The sequence below is a fragment of the Phyllobates terribilis genome, unplaced genomic scaffold (assembly GCF_046119375.1).
Source record: "Phyllobates terribilis strain yellow unplaced genomic scaffold, ASM4611937v1 Scaffold_5__5_contigs__length_657084704, whole genome shotgun sequence".
In the NCBI taxonomy this organism is placed as follows: domain Eukaryota; kingdom Metazoa; phylum Chordata; class Amphibia; order Anura; family Dendrobatidae; genus Phyllobates; species Phyllobates terribilis.
In genome coordinates, this window is record NW_027362765.1 from 375,143,035 (window position 1) to 375,166,540 (window position 23,506).

Sequence of the window (23,506 nt, forward strand, 5' to 3'; positions counted from 1 at the left end):
TAGATGGACTAATAGAGAAAGTCCGACACACTACTAGAAGGCCAAATATTTTTTCAGAGCTAGATGCAGAAAAAAATTATATTCAGTTTGCAACCTGATGGAGGTCAGTATAGATGGACTAATAGAGAAAGTCCGACACACTACTAGAAGGCCAAATATTTTTTCAGAGGTAGATGCAGAAAAAAATATATTCAGTTTGCAACCTGATGGAGGTCAGTATAGATGGACTAATAGAACAAGTCCCACACACTGCTAGAAGCCCAAATATTTTTTCAGAGGTACTGTAGATGCAGATAAAAATTAGTTTTAATTTGCAACCTGATGGAGGTCAGTATAGATGGACTAATAGAGAAAGTCCGACTCACTACTAGAAGGCCAAATATTTTTTCAGAGGTAGATGCAGAAAAAAATATATTCAGTTTGCAACCTGATGGAGGTCAGTATAGATGGATTAATAGAACAAGACCCACACACAGCTAGAAGCCCAATATTTTTTCAGAGGTAGATGCAGAAAAAAATATATTCAGTTTGCAACCTGATGGAGGTCAGTATAGATGGACTAATAGAGAAAGTCCCACACACAGCTAGAAGCCCAATATTTTTTCAGAGGTAGATGCAGAAAAAAATATATTCAGTTTGCAACCTGATGGAGGTCAGTATAGATGGACTAATAGAGAAAGTCCGACACACTACTAGAAGGCCAAATATTTTTTCAGAGGTAGATGCGAAAAAAATATATTCAGTTTGCAACCTGATGGAGGTCAGTATAGATGGATTAATAGAACAAGACCCACACACAGCTAGAAGCCCAATATTTTTTCAGAGGTAGATGCAGAAAAAACTATATTCAGTTTGCAACCTGATGGAGGTCAGTATAGATGGACTAATAGAACAAGTCCCACACACTGCTAGAAGCCCAAATATTTTTTCAGAGGTACTGTAGATGCAGATAAAAATTATTTTTAATTTGCAACCTGATGGAGGTCAGTATAGATGGACTAATAGAGAAAGTCCGACACACTACTAGAAGGCCAAATATTTTTTCAGAGGTAGATGCAGAAAAAAATATATTCAGTTTGCAACCTGATGGAGGTCAGTATAGATGGACTAATAGAACAAGTCCCACACACTGCTAGAAGCCCAAATATTTTTTCAGAGGTACTGTAGATGCAGATAAAAATTAGTTTTAATTTGCAACCTGATGGAGGTCAGTATAGATGGACTAATAGAATGATGCTATGCCCAAAAGATTTTACTTCACTAGGTGCAGTAAAAAAATTGGTATTCTATACACAGGTGGTATATCTTGCAACACAGATAGGCTACTCCACTGACTAACACACTCTGCAATAGGCCAAAAAGGATTAGCTTTGCTAGATTCAGCCAAATGCTGTGAAAAAAACTTGCACAGCACTGGCACAGACCTGCCTGGCAAAAACTGATAGGAACTGATGTAACCTAGTCCTGAAAAGGACTCCAATTACAATTAGTCTTTACTCCCACAACCTATCTATTTAAGAGCACAGACCTGCCTGATAAAAGTCGTAGGAAATGCTGTAACCTAGTCCTTAAAAGGACTGCAATCACAACTATTCCCTACTCCCAAGCTATCTGTAGATTTGTGCGAAAATTGGCTTGAAATTAACAAGGTATAGCACACACAGCAACAGCGGTGCCGTCTAACACGCAGCTGCAGCAGTGAGAAAATGGTGGCGACGGGGAAAATGGCTTGGTCTTATAGGGCAAGGACATGTGACATACACTGCCAATGACACATGCCCTTGCTTGTGTGAAAAAAAGCACTTCGCTCCGTGTGTGCGCTGCTGATAGGCTGACAGATTGCACCTCCCCACTGTAAATGCGGGAAAGAGAAAAAAAAATGGAGATCTTCATTGTTCCTGCAGAGATCCATCCCCTGCCCCTCCCCCCACCCCGCTGTACACTCAAACTGCGTATTAAAATTAATTTTCATCATTACTGAGAAAAAATCCAGTTATGATTTTGGTGCACGAACAGTTATCGAACATAACCTCGAACAGCCGAATTTTTCTCAAATTGTTCGTGTTCGCCGAACGGCTCGAACACCGCCCAAAACAGCTCGAATTTGAGATTGGCGAACAGTTCGAGTAGAACAACGCTCATCTCTAATTATGATTAAACCTTCTTTCCTCCAGACGTAGAAGTTGCCCCCTTGTCCCCGTCTCAGGCCTCAGAATAAAAAGATCAGTAGAAAGGTCTTTGTACTGTCCCCTCATATACTTGTACATAGTAATAAGATCACCCCTAAGCCTTCTTTTCTCCACAGTAAATAACCCCAAGTGTAATAACCTGTCTTGGTATTGCTGACCCCCCAGTCCTCTAATAACCTTGGTCGCTCTTCTCTGCCCCCGCTCTAGTTCAGCTATGTCTTTCTTATACACCGGAGACCAGAACTGTACACAGTATTCTAAGTGTGGTTGCACTAATGACTTGTATAGAGGTAAAATTATCTTCTCCTCATGAGCATCTATGCCTCTTTTAATGCATCCCATTATTTTATTTGCCTTTGCAGCAGCTGCCTGACACTGGCCACCAAACGTGAGCTTGTCGTCCACCAATACACCCAGGTCTTTTTCAGTGACAGTTTTGCCCAGTGTTTTACAATTAAGCATATAATTATACATTTTATTTCCTCTGCCCAAGTGCATTACCTTACATTTATCCCCATTAAAGCTCATTTGCCATTTATCAGCCCAAGCTTCTAGTTTACATAGATCCTCCTGTAATATAAAATTGTCCTCCTCTGTATTGATTACCCTGCAGAGTTTAGTGTCATCTGCAAATATTGAAATATTACTCTGTATGCCCCCTACAAGGTGATTAATAAATATGTTAAAAAGAAAGGGGCCCAATACTGACCCCTGTGGTACCCCACTGTTAACTGAGACCCAGTCTGAGTGTGTTCCATTAATAACCACCCTTTGTTTCCTATCACTGAGCCAATTCTTATATTCATATATTTTCCCCTATCCCCATTGTTCTCATTTTATGTATCAACCTTTTGTGTGGAACCGTATCAAAAGCTTTTGAAAAGTCCATATACACAGCATCCACTGCATTTCCTTGATCCAGTCCAGAACTTGCCTCCTCATAAAAGCTGATCAGATTATTTTGACAGGAACGGTCCCTCGTAAACCCATGTTGATATTGGGTCATGAGGTTATTTTTCTTCAGATACTCTAGTATAGCATCTCTTAGGAAAACCCTCCAGGATTTTACCCACAGTAGAGGTTAAGCTTACCGGCCTATAATTTCCAAGTTCGGTTTTTGTCCCCTTTTTGAATATTGGCACCACATTTGCTATACGCCAGTCCTGTGGTACATACCCTGTTATTATGGAATCTTTAAAGATTAAAAATAATGGTCTATCTATGACATTACTTAATTCCTGCAGTACTCGCGGGTGTATCCCATCCGGGCCCGGGGATTTGTCAACTTTAGTGATTTTTAGACGCCGCCGTACTTCCTGCTGGGTTAAGCAAGTGACATTTAATGGAGAATTTTTGTTATCACTAAACATGTTTTCTGTCGTGCGATTTTCTTGTGTAAATACAGTAGAAAAAAAAATCATTTAGCATATTGGCTTTTTCCTCATCCTCATCCACCATTTCAATTGTAACGATTCAAACAACATTCCGGAATATTGGCGAAAACGGCTTCATGAATACGACCTATTCTGCAAAAAGACAGCACTAAAAGCTCCAGTAAAGCAAGAAAAGGCGAAGGAAGACAGAAAAGAAGGGTCTAGATGCAAAGATGGGAAATCAAAGAGGGGTTTTAATACAGGGGTGAAAACAATGCCAGGTAGCTGCTACTAAAGCCATCAATTTTGCAGCGCTCAACTGGATTCATATGTGACTGAAGCAGAACTATTAATCGGAATGTAAGCGAGTATCTGATAAATTCTCAGTAGACAATAACACAATGTTTCCAAGAAAATAGAACTTGGTCTTACATGAACCTTCAAGAAATCTGGTTAATTAAAAAGGCAGGGAATTAATTAGGGTTATTTGTATCGGTGTCCACTGCTCTTCTTGGACCCTTTCCTATTTCTTTTAGTGGGTGGATTTGTCATTTTAAATCAATTTGCCCACATTCTAGGTCAAGTGGAAAATATAAAGTGGAAGATTTAGTAAATTGTAAAATGTAGATAAAAAAAAAAAAGATGTGAGTATTGGAAAGGGCTAAAATATACGAGACGGGGGAGGGTATGATACTCGGAGGCTGTAAGCACTAACAGGGGGAAATAATTTAGGGACTATAAGAATATTTTGCCAGCGGCTGAGCATGCTGCTGAGTGTCTTTTGATGCCATCAATATATGTGCAGTTACGTGTTTTACTGCGCAATCAGATTCACCAGAGACAAAAATAAATAAGAAATTTATATTGTTAACCTCACACTAAAACCTACAATCACCTAGAACATTTTTTATTTGTGCTGCTGTCAAATATTATAAAATAGAGTCTCATCATATACTATATGGCAGTATTATAGCAGTTATAGTCTTGTATATAGGGGGCAGTATTATAGTAGTTATATTCTTGTACATAGGAGCAGTATTATAGTAGTTATATTCTTGTACATAGGGGGCAGTATTATAGTAGTTCTATTCTTGTACATAGGGGGCAGTATTATAGCAGTTATAGTCTTGTATATAGGGGGCAGTATTATAGTAGTTCTATTCTTGTACATAGGAGCAGTATTATAGTAGTTATATTGCTGCACATAGGGGCAGTATTATAGTGGTTGTATTCTTGTACATAGGGGGCGCTATTATAGTAGTTATATTCTTGTACAAAGGGGGCAGTATTATAGTAGTTATATTCTTGTACATAGGGGGCAGTATTATAGTAGTTATATTCTTGTACATAGGAGCAGTATTATAGTAGTTATATTCTTGTACATAGGGGGCAGTATTATACTAGTTATATTCTTGTACATAGGGGCAGTATTATAGTAGTTATATTCTTGTACATAGGGGCAGTATTATAGTAGTTATATTCTTGTACATAGGGGGCAGTATTATAGTAGTTATATTCTTGTACATAGGGGCGCTATTATAGTAGTTATATTCTTGTACATAGGGGGCAGTATTATAGTAGTTATATTCTTGTACATAGGGGGCAGTATTATAGTAGTTATATTCTTGTACATAGGAGCAGTATTATAGTAGTTATATTCTTGTACATAGGGGCAGTATTATAGTAGTTATATTCTTGTACATAGGGGGCAGTATTATAGTAGTTATATTATTGTACATAGGGGCGCTATTATAGTAGTTATATTCTTGTACATAGGGGGCAGTATTATAGTAGTTATATTCTTCTACATAGGGGGCAGTATTATAGTAGTTATATTCTTGTACATAGGAGCAGTATTATAGTAGTTATATTCTTGTACATAGGAGCAGTATTATAGTAGTTATATTCTTGTACATAGGGGGCAGTATTATAGTAGTTATATTCTTGTACATAGGGGCAGTATTATAGTAGATATATTCTTGTACATAGGAGCAGTATTATAGTAGTTATATTCTTGTACATAGGGGGCAGTATTACAGTAGTTATATTCTTGTACATAGGGGCGCTATTATAGTAGTTATATTCTTGTACATAGGGGGCAGTATTATAGTAGTTATATTCTTATACATAGGGGGCAGTATTATAGTAGTTATATTCTTATACATAGGGGGCAGTATTATAGTAGTTATATTCTTATACATAGGGGGCAGTATTATAGTAGTTATATTCTTGTACATAGGGGGCAGTATTATAGTAGATATATTCTTGTACATAGGATCAGTATTATAGTAGTTATATTCTTGTACATAGGAGCAGTATTATAGTAGTTATATTCTTGTACATAGGGGCGCTATTATAGTAGTTATATTCTTGTACATAGGGGGCAGTATTATAGTAGTTATATTCTTGTACATAGGGGGCAGTATTATAGTAGTTATATTCTTGTACATAGGAGCAGTATTATAGTAGTTATATTCTTGTACATAGGAGCAGTATTATAGTAGTTATATTCTTGTACATAGGGGGCAGTATTATAGTAGTTATATTCTTGTACATAGGGGCGCTATTATAGTAGTTATATTCTTGTACATAGGGGGCAGTATTATAGTAATTATATTCTTGTACATAGGGGGCAGTATTATAGTAGTTATATTCTTGTACATAGGGGGCAGTATTATAGTAGTTATATTCTTGTACATAGGAGCAGTATTATAGTAGTTATATTCTTGTACATAGGAGCAGTATTATAGTAGTTATATTCTTGTACATAGGGGGCAGTATTATAGTAATTATATTCTTGTACATAGGAGCAGTATTATAGTAGTTATATTCTTGTACATAGGGGGCAGTATTATAGTAATTATATTCTTGTACATAGGAGCAGTATTATAGTAGTTATATTCTTGTACATAGGGGGCAGTATTATAGTAATTATATTCTTGTACATAGTGGGCAGTATTATAGTAGATATATACTTGTATATAGGGGCAGTATTATAGTAGTTATATTCTTGTACATAGTGGGCAGTATTATAGTAGTTATATTCTTGTACATAGGGGGCAGTATTATAGTAGTTATATTCTTGTACATAGGGGGCAGTATTATGGTATTTATATTCTTGTACATAGGGGGCAGTATTATAGTAGTTATATTCTTGTACATAGGGGGCAGTATTATAGTAGTTATATTCTTGTACATAGGGGCAGTATTATAGTAGCTATATTCTTGTACATAGGAGCAGTATTATAGTAGTTATATTCTTGTACATAGGGGGCAGTATTATAGTAGTTATATTCTTGTACATAGGGGGCAGTATTATGGAAGTTATATTCTTGTACATAGGGGGCAGTATTATAGTAGTTATATTCTTGTACATAGGAGCAGTATTATAGTAGTTATATTCTTGTACATAGGGGCAGTATTATAGTAATTATATTCTTGTACATAGGAGCAGTATTATAGTAGTTATATTCTTGTACATAGGGGGCAGTATTATAGTAATTATATTCTTGTACATAGGAGCAGTATTATAGTAGTTATATTCTTGTACATAGGGGGCAGTATTATAGTAATTATATTCTTGTACATAGTGGGCAGTATTATAGTAGTTATATTCTTGTATATAGGGGCAGTATTATAGTAGTTATATTCTTGTACATAGTGGGCAGTATTATAGTAGTTATATTCTTGTACATAGGGGGCAGTATTATTGTAGTTATATTCTTGTACATAGGGGGCAGTATTATGGTATTTATATTCTTGTACATAGGGGGCAGTATTATAGTAGTTATATTCTTGTACATAGGGGGCAGTATTATAGTAGTTATATTCTTGTACATAGGGGCAGTATTATAGTAGCTATATTCTTGTACATAGGAGCAGTATTATAGTAGTTATATTCTTGTACATAGGGGGCAGTATTATAGTAGTTATATTCTTGTACATAGGGGGCAGTATTATAGTAGTTATATTCTTGTACATAGGGGGCAGTATTATAGTAGTTATATTCTTGTACATAGGGGCAGTATTATAGTAGCTATATTCTTGTACATAGGAGCAGTAATATAGTAATTATATTCTTGTACATAGGGGGCAGTATTATAGTAGTTATATTCTTGTACAAAGGGGGCAGTATTATAGTAGTTATATTCTTGTACATAGGAGCAGTATTATAGTAGTTATATTCTTGCACATAGGGGGCAGTATTATACTAGTTATATTCTTGTACATAGGGGGCAGTATTATAGTAGTTATATTCTTGTACATAGGAGCAGTATTATAGTAGTTATATTCTTGTACATAGGGGGCAGTATTATAGTAGTTATATTCTTGTACATAGGGGGCAGTATTATAGTAGTTATATTCTTGTACATAGGAGCAGTATTATAGTAGTTATATTCTTGTACATAGGAGCAGTATTATAGTAGTTATATTCTTGTACATAGGAGCAGTATTATAGTAGTTATATTCTTGTACATAGGAGCAGTATTATAGTAGTTATATTCTTGTACATAGGGGGCAGTATTATAGTGGTTATATTCTTGTACATAGGGGGCAGTATTATAGTAGTTATATTCTTGTACATAGGAGCAGTATTATAGTAGTTATATTCTTGTACATAGGAGCAGTATTATAGTAGTTATATTCTTGTACATAGGAGCAGTATTATAGTATTTATATTCTTTTACATAGGAGCAGTATTATAGTGGTTATATTCTTGTACATAGGAGCAGTATTATAGTAGTTATATTCTTGCACATAGGGGGCAGTATTATAGTAGTTATATTCTTGCACATAGGGGGCAGTATTATACTAGTTATATTCTTGTACATAGGGGCAGTATTATAGTAGTTATATTCTTGTACATAGGGGGCAGTATTGTACTAGTTATATTCTTGTACATAGGGGCAGTATTATAGTAGTTATATTCTTGTACATAGGGAGCAGTATTATAGTAGTTATATTCTTGTACATAGGAGCAGTATTATAGTAGTTATATTCCGGTACATGGGAGCAGTATTATAGTAGTTATATTCTTGTACATAGAGGGCAATATTATAGTAGTTATATTCTTGTACATAGGGGCAGTATTATAGTAGTTATATTCTTGTACATAGGGAGCAGTATTATAGTAGTTATATTCTTGTACATAGGAGCAGTATTATAGTAGTTATATTCCTGTACATGGGAGCAGTATTATAGTAGTTATATTCTTGTACATAGGAGAAGTATTATAGTAGTTATATTCTTCTACATAGAGGGCAATATTATAGTAGTTATATTCTTGTACATAGGGAGCAGTATTATAGTAGTTATTTTCTTGCACATAGGAGTAGTATTATAGTAGTTATATTCTTGTACATAGGGGGCAGTATTATAGTAGTTATATTCTTGTACATAGGGGGCAGTATTATAGTTGTTATTTTCTTGTACATAGAAGCAGTATTATAATAGTTACATTCATGTACATAGGAGCAGTATTATATTAGTTCCATTCTTTTATATTGGAGCAGTATTATAGTAGTTATATTCTTGTACATAGGAGCAGTATTATAGTAGTTATATTCTTGTACATAGGGGCAGTATTATAGTAATCATATTCTTGTACATAGGAGCAGTATTATATTAGTTACATTCTTGTACATAGGGGGCAGTATTATAGTTTTTATATTATTGTACATAGGAGCAGTATTATAGTAGTTACATTCTTGTAAATAGTAGCAGTATTATATTAGTTACATTCTTGTACATAGGAGCAGTATTATAGTAGTTATATTCTTGTATGTAGGGGACAGTATTATAGTAGTTATATTCTTGTACATAGGGGCAGTATTATAGTAGTTATATTCTTGTACATAGGGGGCAGTATTATAGTAGTTATATTCTTGTACATAGGGGCGGTATTATAGTAGTTATATTCTTGTACATAGGGGGCAGTATTATAGTAGTTATATTCTTGTGCATAGGGGGTAGTATTATAATAGTTATATTCCTGTACATAGGGGGCAGTATTATAGTAGTTATATTCCTGTACATAGGGGCAGTATTATAGTAGTTATATTCTTGTACTTAGGGAACAGTATTATAGTAGTTATATTCTTGTACATAGGGGGCAGTATTATAGTAGTTATATTCTTGTACATAGGGGCAGTATTATAGTAGTTATATTCTTGTACATAGGGGCAGTATTATAGTAGTTATTTTCTTGTACATAGGAGCAGCATTATAGTAGTTATATTCTTGTATATAGGGGCAGTATTATAGTAGTTATATTCTACTATATAGGGGGCTGTATTATAGTAGTTATATTCTTGTACATAGGGGCAGTATTATAGTAGTTATATTCTTGTACATAGGGGCAGTATTATAGTAGTTATATTCTTGTACATAGGAGCAGTATTATAGTAGTTATATTCTTGTACATAGGGGCAGTATTATAGTAGTTATATTCTTGTACATAGGGGCAGTATTATAGTAGTTATATTCTTGTACATAGGAGCAGTATTATAGTAGTTATATTCTTGTACATAGGGGCAGTATTATAGTAGTTATATTCTTGTACATAGGGGCAGTATTATAGTAGTTATATTCTTGTACATAGGGGCAGTATTATAGTAATCATATTCTTGTACATAGGAGCAGTATTATATTAGTTACATTCTTGTACATAGGGGGCAGTATTATAGTTTTTATATTATTGTACATAGGAGCAGTATTATAGTAGTTACATTCTTGTAAATAGTAGCAGTATTATATTAGTTACATTCTTGTACATAGGAGCAGTATTATAGTAGTTATATTCTTGTATGTAGGGGACAGTATTATAGTAGTTATATTCTTGTACATAGGGGCAGTATTATAGTAGTTATATTCTTGTACATAGGGGGCAGTATTATAGTAGTTATATTCTTGTACATAGGGGCGGTATTATAGCAGTTATATTCTTGTACATAGGGGGCAGTATTATAGTAGTTATATTCTTGTGCATAGGGGGTAGTATTATAATAGTTATATTCCTGTACATAGGGGGCAGTATTATAGTAGTTATATTCCTGTACATAGGGGCAGTATTATAGTAGTTATATTCTTGTACTTAGGGAACAGTATTATAGTAGTTATATTCTTGTACATAGGGGGCAGTATTATAGTAGTTATATTCTTGTACATAGGGGCAGTATTATAGTAGTTATATTCTTGTACATAGGGGCAGTATTATAGTAGTTATATTCTTGTACATAGGAGCAGTATTATAGTAGTTATATTCTTGTACATAGGGGCAGTATTATAGTAGTTATATTCTTGTACATAGGGGCAGTATTATAGTAGTTATATTCTTGTACTTAGGGAACAGTATTATAGTAGTTATATTCTTGTACATAGGGGGCAGTATTATAGTAGTTATATTCTTGTACATAGGGGCAGTATTATAGTAGTTATATTCTTGTACATAGGGGCAGTATTATAGTAGTTATTTTCTTGTACATAGGAGCAGCATTATAGTAGTTATATTCTTGTATATAGGGGCAGTATTATAGTAGTTATATTCTACTATATAGGGGGCTGTATTATAGTAGTTATATTCTTGTACATAGGGGCAGTATTATAGTAGTTATATTCTTGTACATAGGGGCAGTATTATAGTAGTTATATTCTTGTACATAGGAGCAGTATTATAGTAGTTATATTCTTGTACATAGGGGCAGTATTATAGTAGTTATATTCTTGTACATAGGGGCAGTATTATAGTAGTTATATTCTTGTACATAGGGGCAGTATTATAGTAGTTATATTCTTGTACATAGGGGGCAGTATTATAGTAGTTATATTCTTGTACATAGGGGTAGTATTATAGTAGTTATATTCTTGTACATAAGGGGCAGTATTATAGTAGTTATATTCTTGTACATAGGGGGCAGTATTATAGTAGTTATATTCTTGTACATAGGGGCAGTATTATAGTAGTTATATTCTTGTACATAGAGGCAGTATTATAGTAGTTATATTCTTGTACATAGGGGGCAGTATTATAGTAGCTATATTCTTGTACATAGGGGGCAGTATTATAGTAGCTATATTCTTGTACATAGGGGGCAGTATTATAGTAGCTATATTCTTGTACATAGGGGGCAGTATTATAGTAGTTATATTCTTGTATATAGGGGCAGTATTATAGTAGTTATATTCTTGTATATAGGGGCAGTATTATAGTAGTTATATTCTTGTACATAGGGGCAGTATTATAGTAGTTATATTCTTGTACATAGGGGGCAGTATTATAGTAGTTATATTCTTGTACATAGGGGCAGTATTATAATAGTTATATTCTTGTACATAGGAGCAGTATTATAGTAGTTATATTCTTGTACATAGGGGCAGTATTATAGTAGTTATATTCTTGTACATAGGGGCAGTATTATAGTAGTTATATTCTTGTACATAGGAGCAGTATTATAGTAGTTATATTCTTGTACATAGGGGCAGTATTATAGTAGTTATATTCTTGTACATAGGGGCAGTATTATAGTAGTTATATTCTTGTACATAGGGGGCAGTATTATAGTAGTTATGTTCTTGTACATAGGAGCAGTATTATAGTAGTTATATTCTTGTACATAGGGGTAGTATTATAGTAGTTATATTCTTGTACATAGGGGGCAGTATTATAGTAGTTATATTCTTGTACATAGGGGGCAGTATTATAGTAGTTATATTCTTGTACATAGGGGCAGTATTATAGTAGTTATATTCTTGTACATAGAGGCAGTATTATAGTAGTTATATTCTTGTACATAGGGGGCAGTATTATAGTAGCTATATTCTTGTACATAGGGGGCAGTATTATAGTAGCTATATTCTTGTACATAGGGGGCAGTATTATAGTAGCTATATTCTTGTACATAGGGGGCAGTATTATAGTAGTTATATTCTTGTATATAGGGGCAGTATTATAGTAGTTATATTCTTGTATATAGGGGCAGTATTATTGTAGTTATATTCTTGTACATAGGAGCAGTATTATAGTAGTTATATTCTTGTACATAGGGGGCAGTATTATAGTAGTTATATTCTTGTACATGGGCAGTATTATAGTAGTTATATTCTTGTACATAGGGGCAGTATTATAGTAGTTATATTCTTGTACATAGGAGGCAGCATTATAGTAGTTATATTCTTGTACATAGGGGGAAGTGTTATAGAATTTATATTTTTGTTTAAAATGTTCAGTTCTAAACTTGTTACATTATATTCCAGCAGTAAATATTCAGTTGAGATTTTCAATGCCTGAATAAACATGAATTATGATAACTATTTTCTTAGTAAAATTGTTTTTTTTTTTTTTTTTACAAATAAATATATTCTAATGTCCATTGTTTGATTTAATGTCTCCTTCACTGCTAATTCTGGATGTTGTGTTCTTTTCCCATAATTCCACTTTAATCAGAATATTCCAGGATGCCTCGCAATCTTCAATCTAAACAAAATAGGTTATATTACTAAAGGGATTTACAGAATTACACTGGTTTAAGCAGAGCTGGAGCTCTATATTCAGGCGATGGAGGAAGAAGCGAGACATATAACAGATTTGTAGTATCTGCGGTGCAATACGTAGCCAGCCTCCACCGTTACTAAAATCAGTGAGACCTTTCACAAGTTTTTTGCTTGAGAATCTTGCGGCTCCTTCCTCATCAGCCTCCTCACCATCAGTGTATATGAGGCAGGTTCCAGATGTTCTTAATAACGGTTTGCAACTTTTTGTTTAGAATCATTTTATTCTCCGCAGTAATACAAGTGAGTTTTCCATGACCTTTTACTCAGTATTTGCATTTTTTTTTGCTTTTACTCTACAATGAATGGGCTGCAGTGTAAAGAAAGGGGGAAAGAAGAACAGCAAATTGGCCCTGTGATGAAACAGAAAGTTGATTTCAGACTTTCTAAGGTGCCAACAGGCAAAGTAGATAAAAGTAAGTTTCTGATCACGCAATACTACAGGTGTATATGTGTTGTACATTGGTGGACATTACTTCTAAAATCAATCTTACTCAAAACAAGTTGGACTGCAAACTCACTGAGAGAACAGATCACAGCTGCCTATTAAGGTCTATGTAGAGGAAAGAGGGAAAGAAAAAGGAAGAGCGATGTGTGAGAGATTGGTTTACTGCATTCTAGTAAGTGTTTATCTCACTAAAGTGCTGGATTCACAGCTACACTGCTCAGTACTATTATATAATGTGCTTCATGCAGATGCTGCTTGCTGGTAAGTGTTTATCTTATCCCAGTGCTGGATTCACAGCTAACTGCTCAGTACCACTATATAGTGTGCTTTATGCAGATGCTGCTTTCCAGTAAGTGTTAATCTCACCCCCAGTGCTGGATTCACAGCTAACTGCTCAGTACCACTGTATAGTGTGCTTTATGCAGATGCTGCTTTCCAGTAAGTGTTTATATCACCACTAGTTCTGGATTCACAGCTATACTGCTCAGTACTACTGTATAACATGCTTATACAGGTGCTGCTTTCAATTAAGTGTTCATCTCACCCCAGTTCTGGATTCCTCGCCTTTGCTTAGTATTACTCTACAATGTCCTCAATGCTGCTGCTTCTGAACATGTGTTTTATAGAGACAGAAGTGCAGGAAACCCTCATATCTCTGTGTTTTGACCATGGGAGACATTATAGAAGCTAGTCTCCTTCCACTAGCTCAGAGACAACAGAGATTTAGACATAGAGATTGCAGAGCATAAAACTGGTAAGACATGTTGGATACAAGTAATAGAATCTTCAAAAATAGGTGTTTTTCTTCATATACACTCACAAAGGAGCTTATTCAGTAAAGTCACCAGAAAAGAAAGGAACTCTTTTCTCAGGTTCTTAAATCACTAAGATAACTTCAATCCTCACAAAATATTTCCATTCTGTAGATTCACCTGGGTCTTAAAGCAAAATTTACAATGAGACCAATACAACATGTTGGCTCATGCCATTACATGTGATCAATCTATGGTCACCGACCCAACTTTCCATCCATTAGTGGAGAAAGAGTTGGTAGAGTATGTCCCCTCTCTTTTTCCCTATGCTGCACAGTTCCTTCTATCCATTGGGTAATAAGTAAGCTGAGCTTCACTGCCAATGAAATTCTATGAGCTTCCTCTATGGTTCAGTAGCCCTTATACATAGTGGATACTGTAACACAAAATACTAATTTACGGAGCACAGTTGGCCTCTTGAGTCACACGATGTTGCACCTTACCCCGACATTCAGTTCCTTCTTCACTCTCTTCTCTTCCAGGTTTACAGATGCAGCTTCCACTTGACACCATCCACTCCCCCTCTCCTCCGCAGTGTAGACTGAGTCGCGTGGTGCCCAGGAGGTGAGCGCCATTTACACAGTTCCCTATGGCTTCTGCCAGTGATGCCCCTCCATCTCCACTCGATGGAGTCTCAGGAAATGAGGCCAGACTCCTCACAGAAGCCGGACACTTATTAAAGTAAACTTTTACTCCAGCTAAAGATAAACAAGCTCCTGAGTCCACAAACGCCAGGTAGAATCCATTTCTAATAATTGGTCCAAAGTCTATAGTTCTCTCGTCCAGCCGAGGACCCTGCCCACCTTTTCCCGGGTCTCGTGAAAAGCTTTTGCCAGCTCCAATGGTATCTACTTTTATCCAAGACGTTTCTGTCCATTCCCATTCCTCAGCTTCCATGGCGCTGTCCACTTGCCTATAATATAAGGTAAATGTTTCTTTGCAAGCCAGGTGACGCCGAGACAGTGGTGGGCGAAGGCTGGCACAGTCTCGTACTGAGAAACGTAATTTGACGTATACACGTCGAGCACCGCGGCTTGGGATGTAGCCTGTGCGCAGCCAATTGCTCTGGTTGGAGCGCTGAGCGTATGAGTTGCAGACTTCGTAGGTGCGCAGTAGGCGTCGCTGGCCATCTAAAACACTCACTTCATCCCACTAAGGAAAGAGAAAAAAACGTAAAAGCACAAAGTCTAGGTGACAATTGACATTCTCCAGGACAACTCTTGGAGGGCTTTACGCTAACATTCGCATGGATTACTCACCCCTTCCTCTGGATGGGTTGACCAGCCGATCTCTGAGGTTTCTAGTGTTGTATCAAGTAAGATATCTGTAATAAAAGGAAGTGTTTAAGGATTGGGCTAGAAGCAAGTTATGGGGAAACGGAGCACTAATGTTATGTTTTCTGATTTCATTATGCATTCTGTATTTTAATGGTTGATATCATGGATTCACCTCTGCCTCCTCTCATGTCCCATGATCTGGGAATCATACAGACAGTATTGTATTATCATTGTGTTGTTATATTGTGCAGTTTCGTTGCTATGCTATAAGGTTTGCTCTCTTCAGAAGTTTGTCCTTCCTCTCTTCCTGTCTCTCTGATGTAGCTCTTATGTCAGTAACCCCCTCGCTTCTTCCTCATTCACTGTCTATCAGCCATCTTTGAAATTCATGTCTTTGCAGCCCTGCTTCTGAAAAGTCTTTTTTACCTGCTGTATGTGGGCATATCTTCAAGAATTCAGCTGGAAAATAAACCTTCTCCTAGAATATTCATATGTGCCTCCTGCAGTTGAGTTCAAGCTATCTGAGGACATCACTCTGTGTGAGTAACGGTTAAAAGAGCCAGCCTAGAAATGGTGTCTTAGCTACACTTGCAGCTTAGTTATGGAGTCAGAATACCTTCCTTCACCTCTACTATCTTAGATTGCACATCAGTTAACTGAGCTGACACTTCTACTGTCTGACTACAAACCTCAATAATCTGTCATTATGGCAGTAATATCTGGAATTAGGCCTCTAACATTAGTGCCTGAACTCCTAACATCTATGATTGCATCCACACCATCATAGTAGTGTGGTTGGTCTTCTTCCATCTTAGGCTAATAACATTTGAGATGTTAACGCTGCCATTTGTGATTGCAGATCTTCTAACTCTAGCTACTCCTCTACCATCTGAGGTGGCACTGTGGCACGCCAGGAGTCCGGTTGCAACAGTGGCATTGCCTCCCTCACAAGGGGGTGATGCCATGCCTGGAAGCAAGCAGGGGTCCCCTAGTCAGGTTTACCAGCATACAACACTTTCCTGGCTCCAGACCAGCAAGGGGAGCTCCTCCCCTTAGCAACTGGGATCTGGAGGCGGGGTTAGTTATAGTAGTGGAGAGGAGTTGAAGTCAGGAGAGCGACGAGGAAAGACCTGGGGAGTGGAGCTGCACGGCAGTTCACCCCAGAGAGGAGCGCAGAAGAACCGGACCCCGGAGTCCGAGGTTGTGGGGCACTGAAGGCCCAGCAGCAGAAACCGGAGGGTAGGAGACTGCAGGTCTCCTTGCCCCATCAGATGCCCGGAGGCTCAGCAGCACATAGGGCCCAGCACCGCCACGTGGGAGCGACACTCCAGGAAGGCCCGAGCTGCCTGCCATACGGGTGAGGAACAGACGTTTTACTCAGGGACGAGGGCCGCAGCATAGCTATACGCAGCAGGGCCAAAGAGATTAGAACAGAGGGAAGGCCTACAACTCCACCTGGCGAGGTGGATTCCCAACTTGCTTCCAGGCCGCCCGGACCTCTACTACCAGCTAGTACCCGTGCCCTGGTCTGCCTAACCACCGCAAGTAAAGATAAGAGGAAACCGCCATTAAGTTATGGACGGGTCATTATCTGTGCCATCCCCTGCACTACACCGCACAGCAACATCTATAACATCACCACTTCCTGCCCTGCAGCTAAGCTCTGCCTGTGGAGAGCTGAACCAACTCTGCTGCGTCACCATCAGCTCCAGAGGTTCTGCACCGCAGTGGCAGCTCCATATAGCCTCATACCACAGGTGGCGTCATGAATATTATATATATAAAACTTTAATTCCCCTTTTCTTTATTCCCCTTTTATTGACCGTCCTGGGTCACGGACCGGGTCACCGCCACTGTGACATCCCCCAGAATCGACCGCCCCAGCTACCGAGTACCCCACGGCCCAGGGGGCGCGTCAGCACCTCTGCCCCCTGTGATTGCACCATCATCATCTTTGATAGCAATTCTACTATCTAATCTCACACTTATACCATCTGCGACTGCACCTTTACCATCTGCGACTGCACCTATGCTATTTGTGATAGCTCTTCTACCATCTGTGACTGTACCTCTGACATTTCAGGTTGCATCTATTCCATCAATGAATGCACCCCTGCCATCTGCAGTTGCATAATCACCAGCTATTATAGCACTTCTACCATCTGAGCTTCCACTTCTACCACCTGTGGTTTCACCTCTGCCATCTTAGGCTGCACCCTTGAACCTTTGCCATCTGCAGCTGCATCACCACTATCTATGGTGGCACTTTTACCATCTGAACTTTCACTTCTACCATCTGTGGTTGCTTGTCTCTAAACTCTAAAGTGAACTTACAATTTTTCAATTTAAATTTTACTATTTGAAATTTTATAGAATTGGATCTATCTGTTACTGCACCTCTGTTATATGTGGTTGGAGACCATCTGAGGTTGAATCTTAACAATCAGTAGCTCCAACTCCACCATCTGGGGACTGCTCCATAATAGTGATATAATTATAGCAGAGCATTAAAGAGATCCCCCCCACACACCGGTAATTAGTTAGAGGTTTTCCTCAATCTTGGAAAAGTTGCCAAAGAGTAAGGAACATTACAAAGCAAAAAAACACAGTGACCACTGCAGCCAAACGCTGGCTCTAGCTCTGAAGATTGACACATGGACCAGAGACCCAGCACTGGAGCGATGTGGATTAAAGTGGTAAGGGATACTTATTTATTTTACATTTTCTACTTTTTGCCAACTTTTCAAATATTTCCGAAAACTTCTAATTGTGCCACTTTTTTCCTATGGTGGTCTTCTTCCTGTTCTCTCCCCCCACATTTATGGACTACATTTGAATCTGATGTCCTTATTCCAGAGTTGTAGCTATAAGGGGGTGTAGAGGTTGCCTGATGGAGCCTGATGACCACCTACTACATGCATAGACCCTCGTATCATAAATGGCTCTTCATAGATTTCAGATTTTGCACTGGGGACCAGGTGCTTTAGTTTTGCCTTGGGTTTGTTCCTATTTTTGTATTTCCATTGCCCTCTAAGCTGTATTGACATTTTTTGTGTGCTTGCCCTTTAAGGACTCTCCGATGTTAATTGCGCCTTTCCTCGTATCTCCTGGCATTTCTTTCTGGAGTGTTTGTATATTTTTTAATCTGTAGGATCAGAAAGTAGGTCATACGGCATGCATGTAGCAGATGAGACCAGCCCCGGTCAGACTCGCATTGTTTGACTGATGGCCCGTGGCGCAGGGTGGGTGACGTCTGCCATGCAGTGTGACACAGTGCTCATCTCAGCGAGGGATTCTCGCACGGAATATCATGTGTCTCTTCTCACTTTATGTAGATCCAGGGGGAAATTAAGGACAATTCTTGAAGCACCTGACATGAAACTACTTAGTCAATGAAATGAACTGGAAGATGTTAGAGACACGGAGACTGGAATATGGATTCAGGACAACGAGGTAGTTCCAAATCAAGCAATATTTTGAAGAACACAAATCCCCAAAATAGTCTTTAATCCACAGAGTCAACCACCTTTCTTCGTTTGTAGGTGACAATCATTTTAGTACATGTAGCTACAAGTTCTGTCTGCTGTACAGGAGACTCCCTTCGCATTCTGCACCAACTTGTTTAGGATCTGGCCGACTGCCAGGCAGAAAGATAATTTGGGTAGCTCAGGGTTTACGAAATGTTGTGGTCAACAAAGGTAAATGAATTTGTTCGGGGTGAATTTGCCTTTCATTTTTCCCCCAAAAAGTTGGATTCTCCTGAATCCGAAATTTTGTTATGCGCTTTGAGCATATTCAGCAAAATGGCGGCCGGCTGACTTTTTGTTGAATTGTAAAGAACCAGGAGAGTTGCTAGAAAATAAAATTATACATATATATATATATATATATACTTATATATTATATTTTCACCCACTGTCCGATCATTTGCTTTGTACGGTCTTCTTCTCTTTCCTCCCGATGCACAATGTCCTTTTCGGCCACCTTCACTCCCCGCCAGGGCTTCTGGTGCCGACTACGCCTTGTGACATTGTGCTGTCATGATGTGCATGACATCATAAGGTCCAGTAAGCTCTTCAGCGGGCGCCGTCATGAAGTTAGAGGCAAATTTGGCGCAGAGTGAAGATTGCTGGGGAGAATGTCACGTACCAGTGGACAGAAGAAGAGGCCAGGTGGAGCAGAAGATCAACGCCAGGCTGTAGTGGCAGTGGGACAAGTGAGTGGCAAGATGAGTATTAATTTATTTTTCCTACCCTAAGTTTTTGTGCTCTGGAGGATTCCTCTCTATAAACTTTGGATTTTCTAAGAGAGTGCATAGAATTTGATGATCCCTTTAACATTCTTAGATCAGTGGTGCTCAGATTGCTTGGACTCCCACTATTAGGCAGAACAAGTGGCCACCAGTATGTCCACAATGGGAGAGATATTGTGTTGGTTCCCATTATGCACAACTCTATTGAGGCAACAGAAACGGCCATTACGCCTGTATTTTATCATCCATTTTACATAAGATCAGTGTTCCCTCTCAGTAGGTCACTTTTAAACCACATAAAAGTGTAAATCTAGTGAAGGAAAGCATGGTTGGCACTGATGACTGGCCTGGTCCATGTCCAATCAGTGCCTCCTTGGCAGCCGGTCTTCTCTTCTGCACCCGGCATCTTCGCTGCAGCGTCCGGCGAGCCTCTTGCTTTTCCAGTGTCATGACATCTCTGTACAAAGTAAGCACTAGAGATGCCCAGCATCATATTACAGGGCCTAGTAAGAGCCAGAGATGCCCAGGATGACATTGCAGGGCTTAGTAAGCACTGGGATGTCAAGGATGATGTTGCAAGGCCTAGAAAGCACCAGAGATGTCTGGGATGACGTTGCAGGGCTTAGTAAGCACCAGAGGTGCCCAGGATGGTATTGTGGGGCTTAGTTAGCACCAGAGGTGCCCAGGATGAGATTGCGGGGCTTAGTAAGCACCAGAGGTGCCCAGAAAGATGTTACAGTGCCTAGTAAGCACCAGAGTTGTCCAGGATGAAATTGTGGGGCCTTGTAAGCACCAGAGATGTCTAGGATGCTGTTGTGAGGCCTTGTAAGCACCAGAAATGCTCAGGATGACATTGTGGGGCCTAGTAAGCTCCAGAGATGTCCAGAATGACATTGTTTGGCTTAGTAAGCACCAGAGATGCTCAGGATGACATTGTGGGGCCTAGTAAGCACCAGAAATGTCCATGATGACATTGCAGGGCCTAGTAAGCTCCAGAGATACCCAGGAAGACTTTGTGGGGTCTTGTAAGCACCAGAGATGTCCACAATAACATTGCAGGGCCTAGTAAGCTCCAGAAATGTCCACAATGACCAGAGATGTTGGGATGACTTTGTGAGGCCTAATAAGCATTAGAGATCTCCAGGATGACATTGCGGTGCTTAGTAAACACCAGAGATATCCAGGATTACATTGTGGGGCCTAGTAAGCTCCAGTGATGTCCAGGATGACATTGTGGGGCCTAGTAAGCTCCAGAAATATCTAAGATAACATTGTGGGGCCGAGGAAGCACCAGAGATGACCAGAATGACATTGTGGGCCATAGTAAGCTCCACAGATGTCCAGGATGACATTGCAGTGCCTAGTAAACACCAGTGATGCCCAAGAAGACTTTTTGGGGCTGATTAAGCACCAGAGATGCTCAGGATGACAATGTGGGGCCTAGTAAGCTCCTGAGATGCCCAGGATGACATAATGGTGCCTAGTAAGTACCAGAGATGTCCACAATGACATTGCGGAGCTTAGTAAGCACCACAGATGTTGAGGATGACTTTGCAGGGCCTAATAAGCATTAGAGATGTCCAGGATGACATTGCAGTGCTTAGTAAGCTCCAGTGGTGTCCAGTATGACATTGCAGGGCATAATAAGCACCAGAGATGTCGAGGATGACTTTGCGGGGCTTAATAAGCAATAGAGATCTCCAGGATGACCTTGCGGGGCCTAGTAAGCCCCTGAGATGCCCAGGATTACATTGTGGGGCCTAGTAAGCTCCACAAATGTCCAGGATGACATTGTGGGGCCTAGTAAGCTCTAGAGATGTCCAGGATGATATTGCTGTGTCTAGTAATGCCCAAGTAATGCCAGTGATGCCCAAGAAGATATTGTGGGGCTGAGTAAGCACCAGAGATGCTCAGGATGACAATGTGGGGCCTAGTAAGCTTGAGAAATATCCAGGATGACATTGTGGGGCCGAGTAAGTACCAGTGATGCCCAGGATGACATTGTGGGGCCGAATAAGCACCAGAGATGTCGAGGATGATTTTGTGGGGCCTAATATGCACTAGAGATCTCCAGGATGACATTGCGGTGCTTAGTAAATACCAGAGATCTCCAGGATGACATTGTGGGGCCAAGTAAGCACAAGAAATGTCCACGATGACATTGTGGGGCCGAGTAAGCAGCAGAGATGCAACATATCATAGTAAGCTCCAGAGATGCTCAGGATGACATTGCTATGCCTAATAGGCTCCAGAGATGCCCAAGACTACATTGCGGTGCCTAGTAAGCTCCAGAGGTGTCCAGGAAATTGTCGCAGAGCTTTATAAACACTAGAAATGTCCAAGAAAATGTTACGGTGCCTATTAAGCACTAAAGATGCCCAAGATGGCTTTGCAACGCCTAGAAAGTATATTTTCCTCGATTTTTAGTACAATATATGATATAATTTATTTTATCATTAAAAACTAAAACTTGTCCTGCATAAAAATGAAGACCTCATATATCTATGTGGATAAAAATGAAAAAGTTATCGCGCTTGGAAGAAGGGAAAAAATCTGAAATCTGAATCAAGGCACGCACCTCTTAATGAATGCGGTGCATCTAACTGCAACTGATATATGAAAAACTGATGTAAGAAACCCCAGTTTTGATTAATTTGTCCAAAAGTCTAATGGGGCATACAATTTCTGCCACCATCTCCCATGCTGCCCACATTATAAAGCGCATCGGGGTGAAGGTATACTAGGCTATTTATTCTATCTAATGTTGGGCCTACATAACTTTTGGATCCATTGGCAGGAGTCTGTCCCTATTGGGCACTCTGTTTTTTAGCCATATATTTTAATATTCAGTGTATTGTTTTTGGATTGATGAAATAAAAATTATTATTTGAATATTTATGGATCTCTCCTTTACTCTGCACTTAGAATTATGTGGCAGAGGTTTATTTATTTATTTATTTTACTCACTTATATAGCGCCATTAATTCCACAGTGCTTTACAGACATTATGGGCACTGTCCCCATTGGGGCTCACAATCTAGATTCCAAAAGTTTTGGAGTGTGGGAGGAAACCGGAGAAAACCCACGAAAGACGGGGAGAACATACAAACTCCTTGCAGATGTTGTCCTTAGTGGGACTTGAACCCAGAACCTCAGCGCTGTAAGGCTGCAGTGCTAACCACTGAGCCACCGTGCCGCTTTTTAGTGATACTTTTGTATCAGACTTAATCCATGTAGAATCAATAGAAAATTCCCTTCCGATGGTAATTCAGATCCCCTCTCTCGGGATTAGTGGAAATCCCAGCAATCACATTTTCACCCATTAGCAAGTTATCACCTATCTTACAGATAGCTAATAACTTGCTGCAATTGGACAACTCCCTTAAAACCACAAATTGTACTTTTTACAGTGATACACGCTCTATTTTTCTGAAATACAGCATAAGCTCAGAAAATACACATTAATTATTATTCTGGCTGCCTGCAGTCACCATTAGGGGGAGCTCGGTGAATACATTTTGTACATTGAGTGCAATAATAACACAGTATGCAGTGTGCTCCCCCTAGTGGTGGCTGAAGTCAACCTGAAGTTTAGGATGCAATTCTGTG

At 38.8% G+C, this 23,506-nt stretch overlaps 1 protein-coding gene across 1 annotated transcript in view; it reads right to left on the reverse strand.

Annotated features, from left to right (window-relative positions):
* The window catches only part of LOC141271581 (ephrin type-B receptor 5-like), a gene marked incomplete at its 5' end in the record, with an annotated part of 64,552 nt that extends 48,853 nt beyond the window's left edge, over positions 1-15,699 (reverse strand). The window contains 2 exons of the mRNA XM_073681625.1: positions 14,812-15,520; positions 15,628-15,699. Coding sequence (XP_073537726.1) covers positions 14,812-15,520; positions 15,628-15,699 — 781 coding nt within the window. The remainder of the gene's footprint in view (positions 1-14,811; positions 15,521-15,627) is intronic.
* Between the last annotated feature and the right edge of the window lie 7,807 nt (positions 15,700-23,506).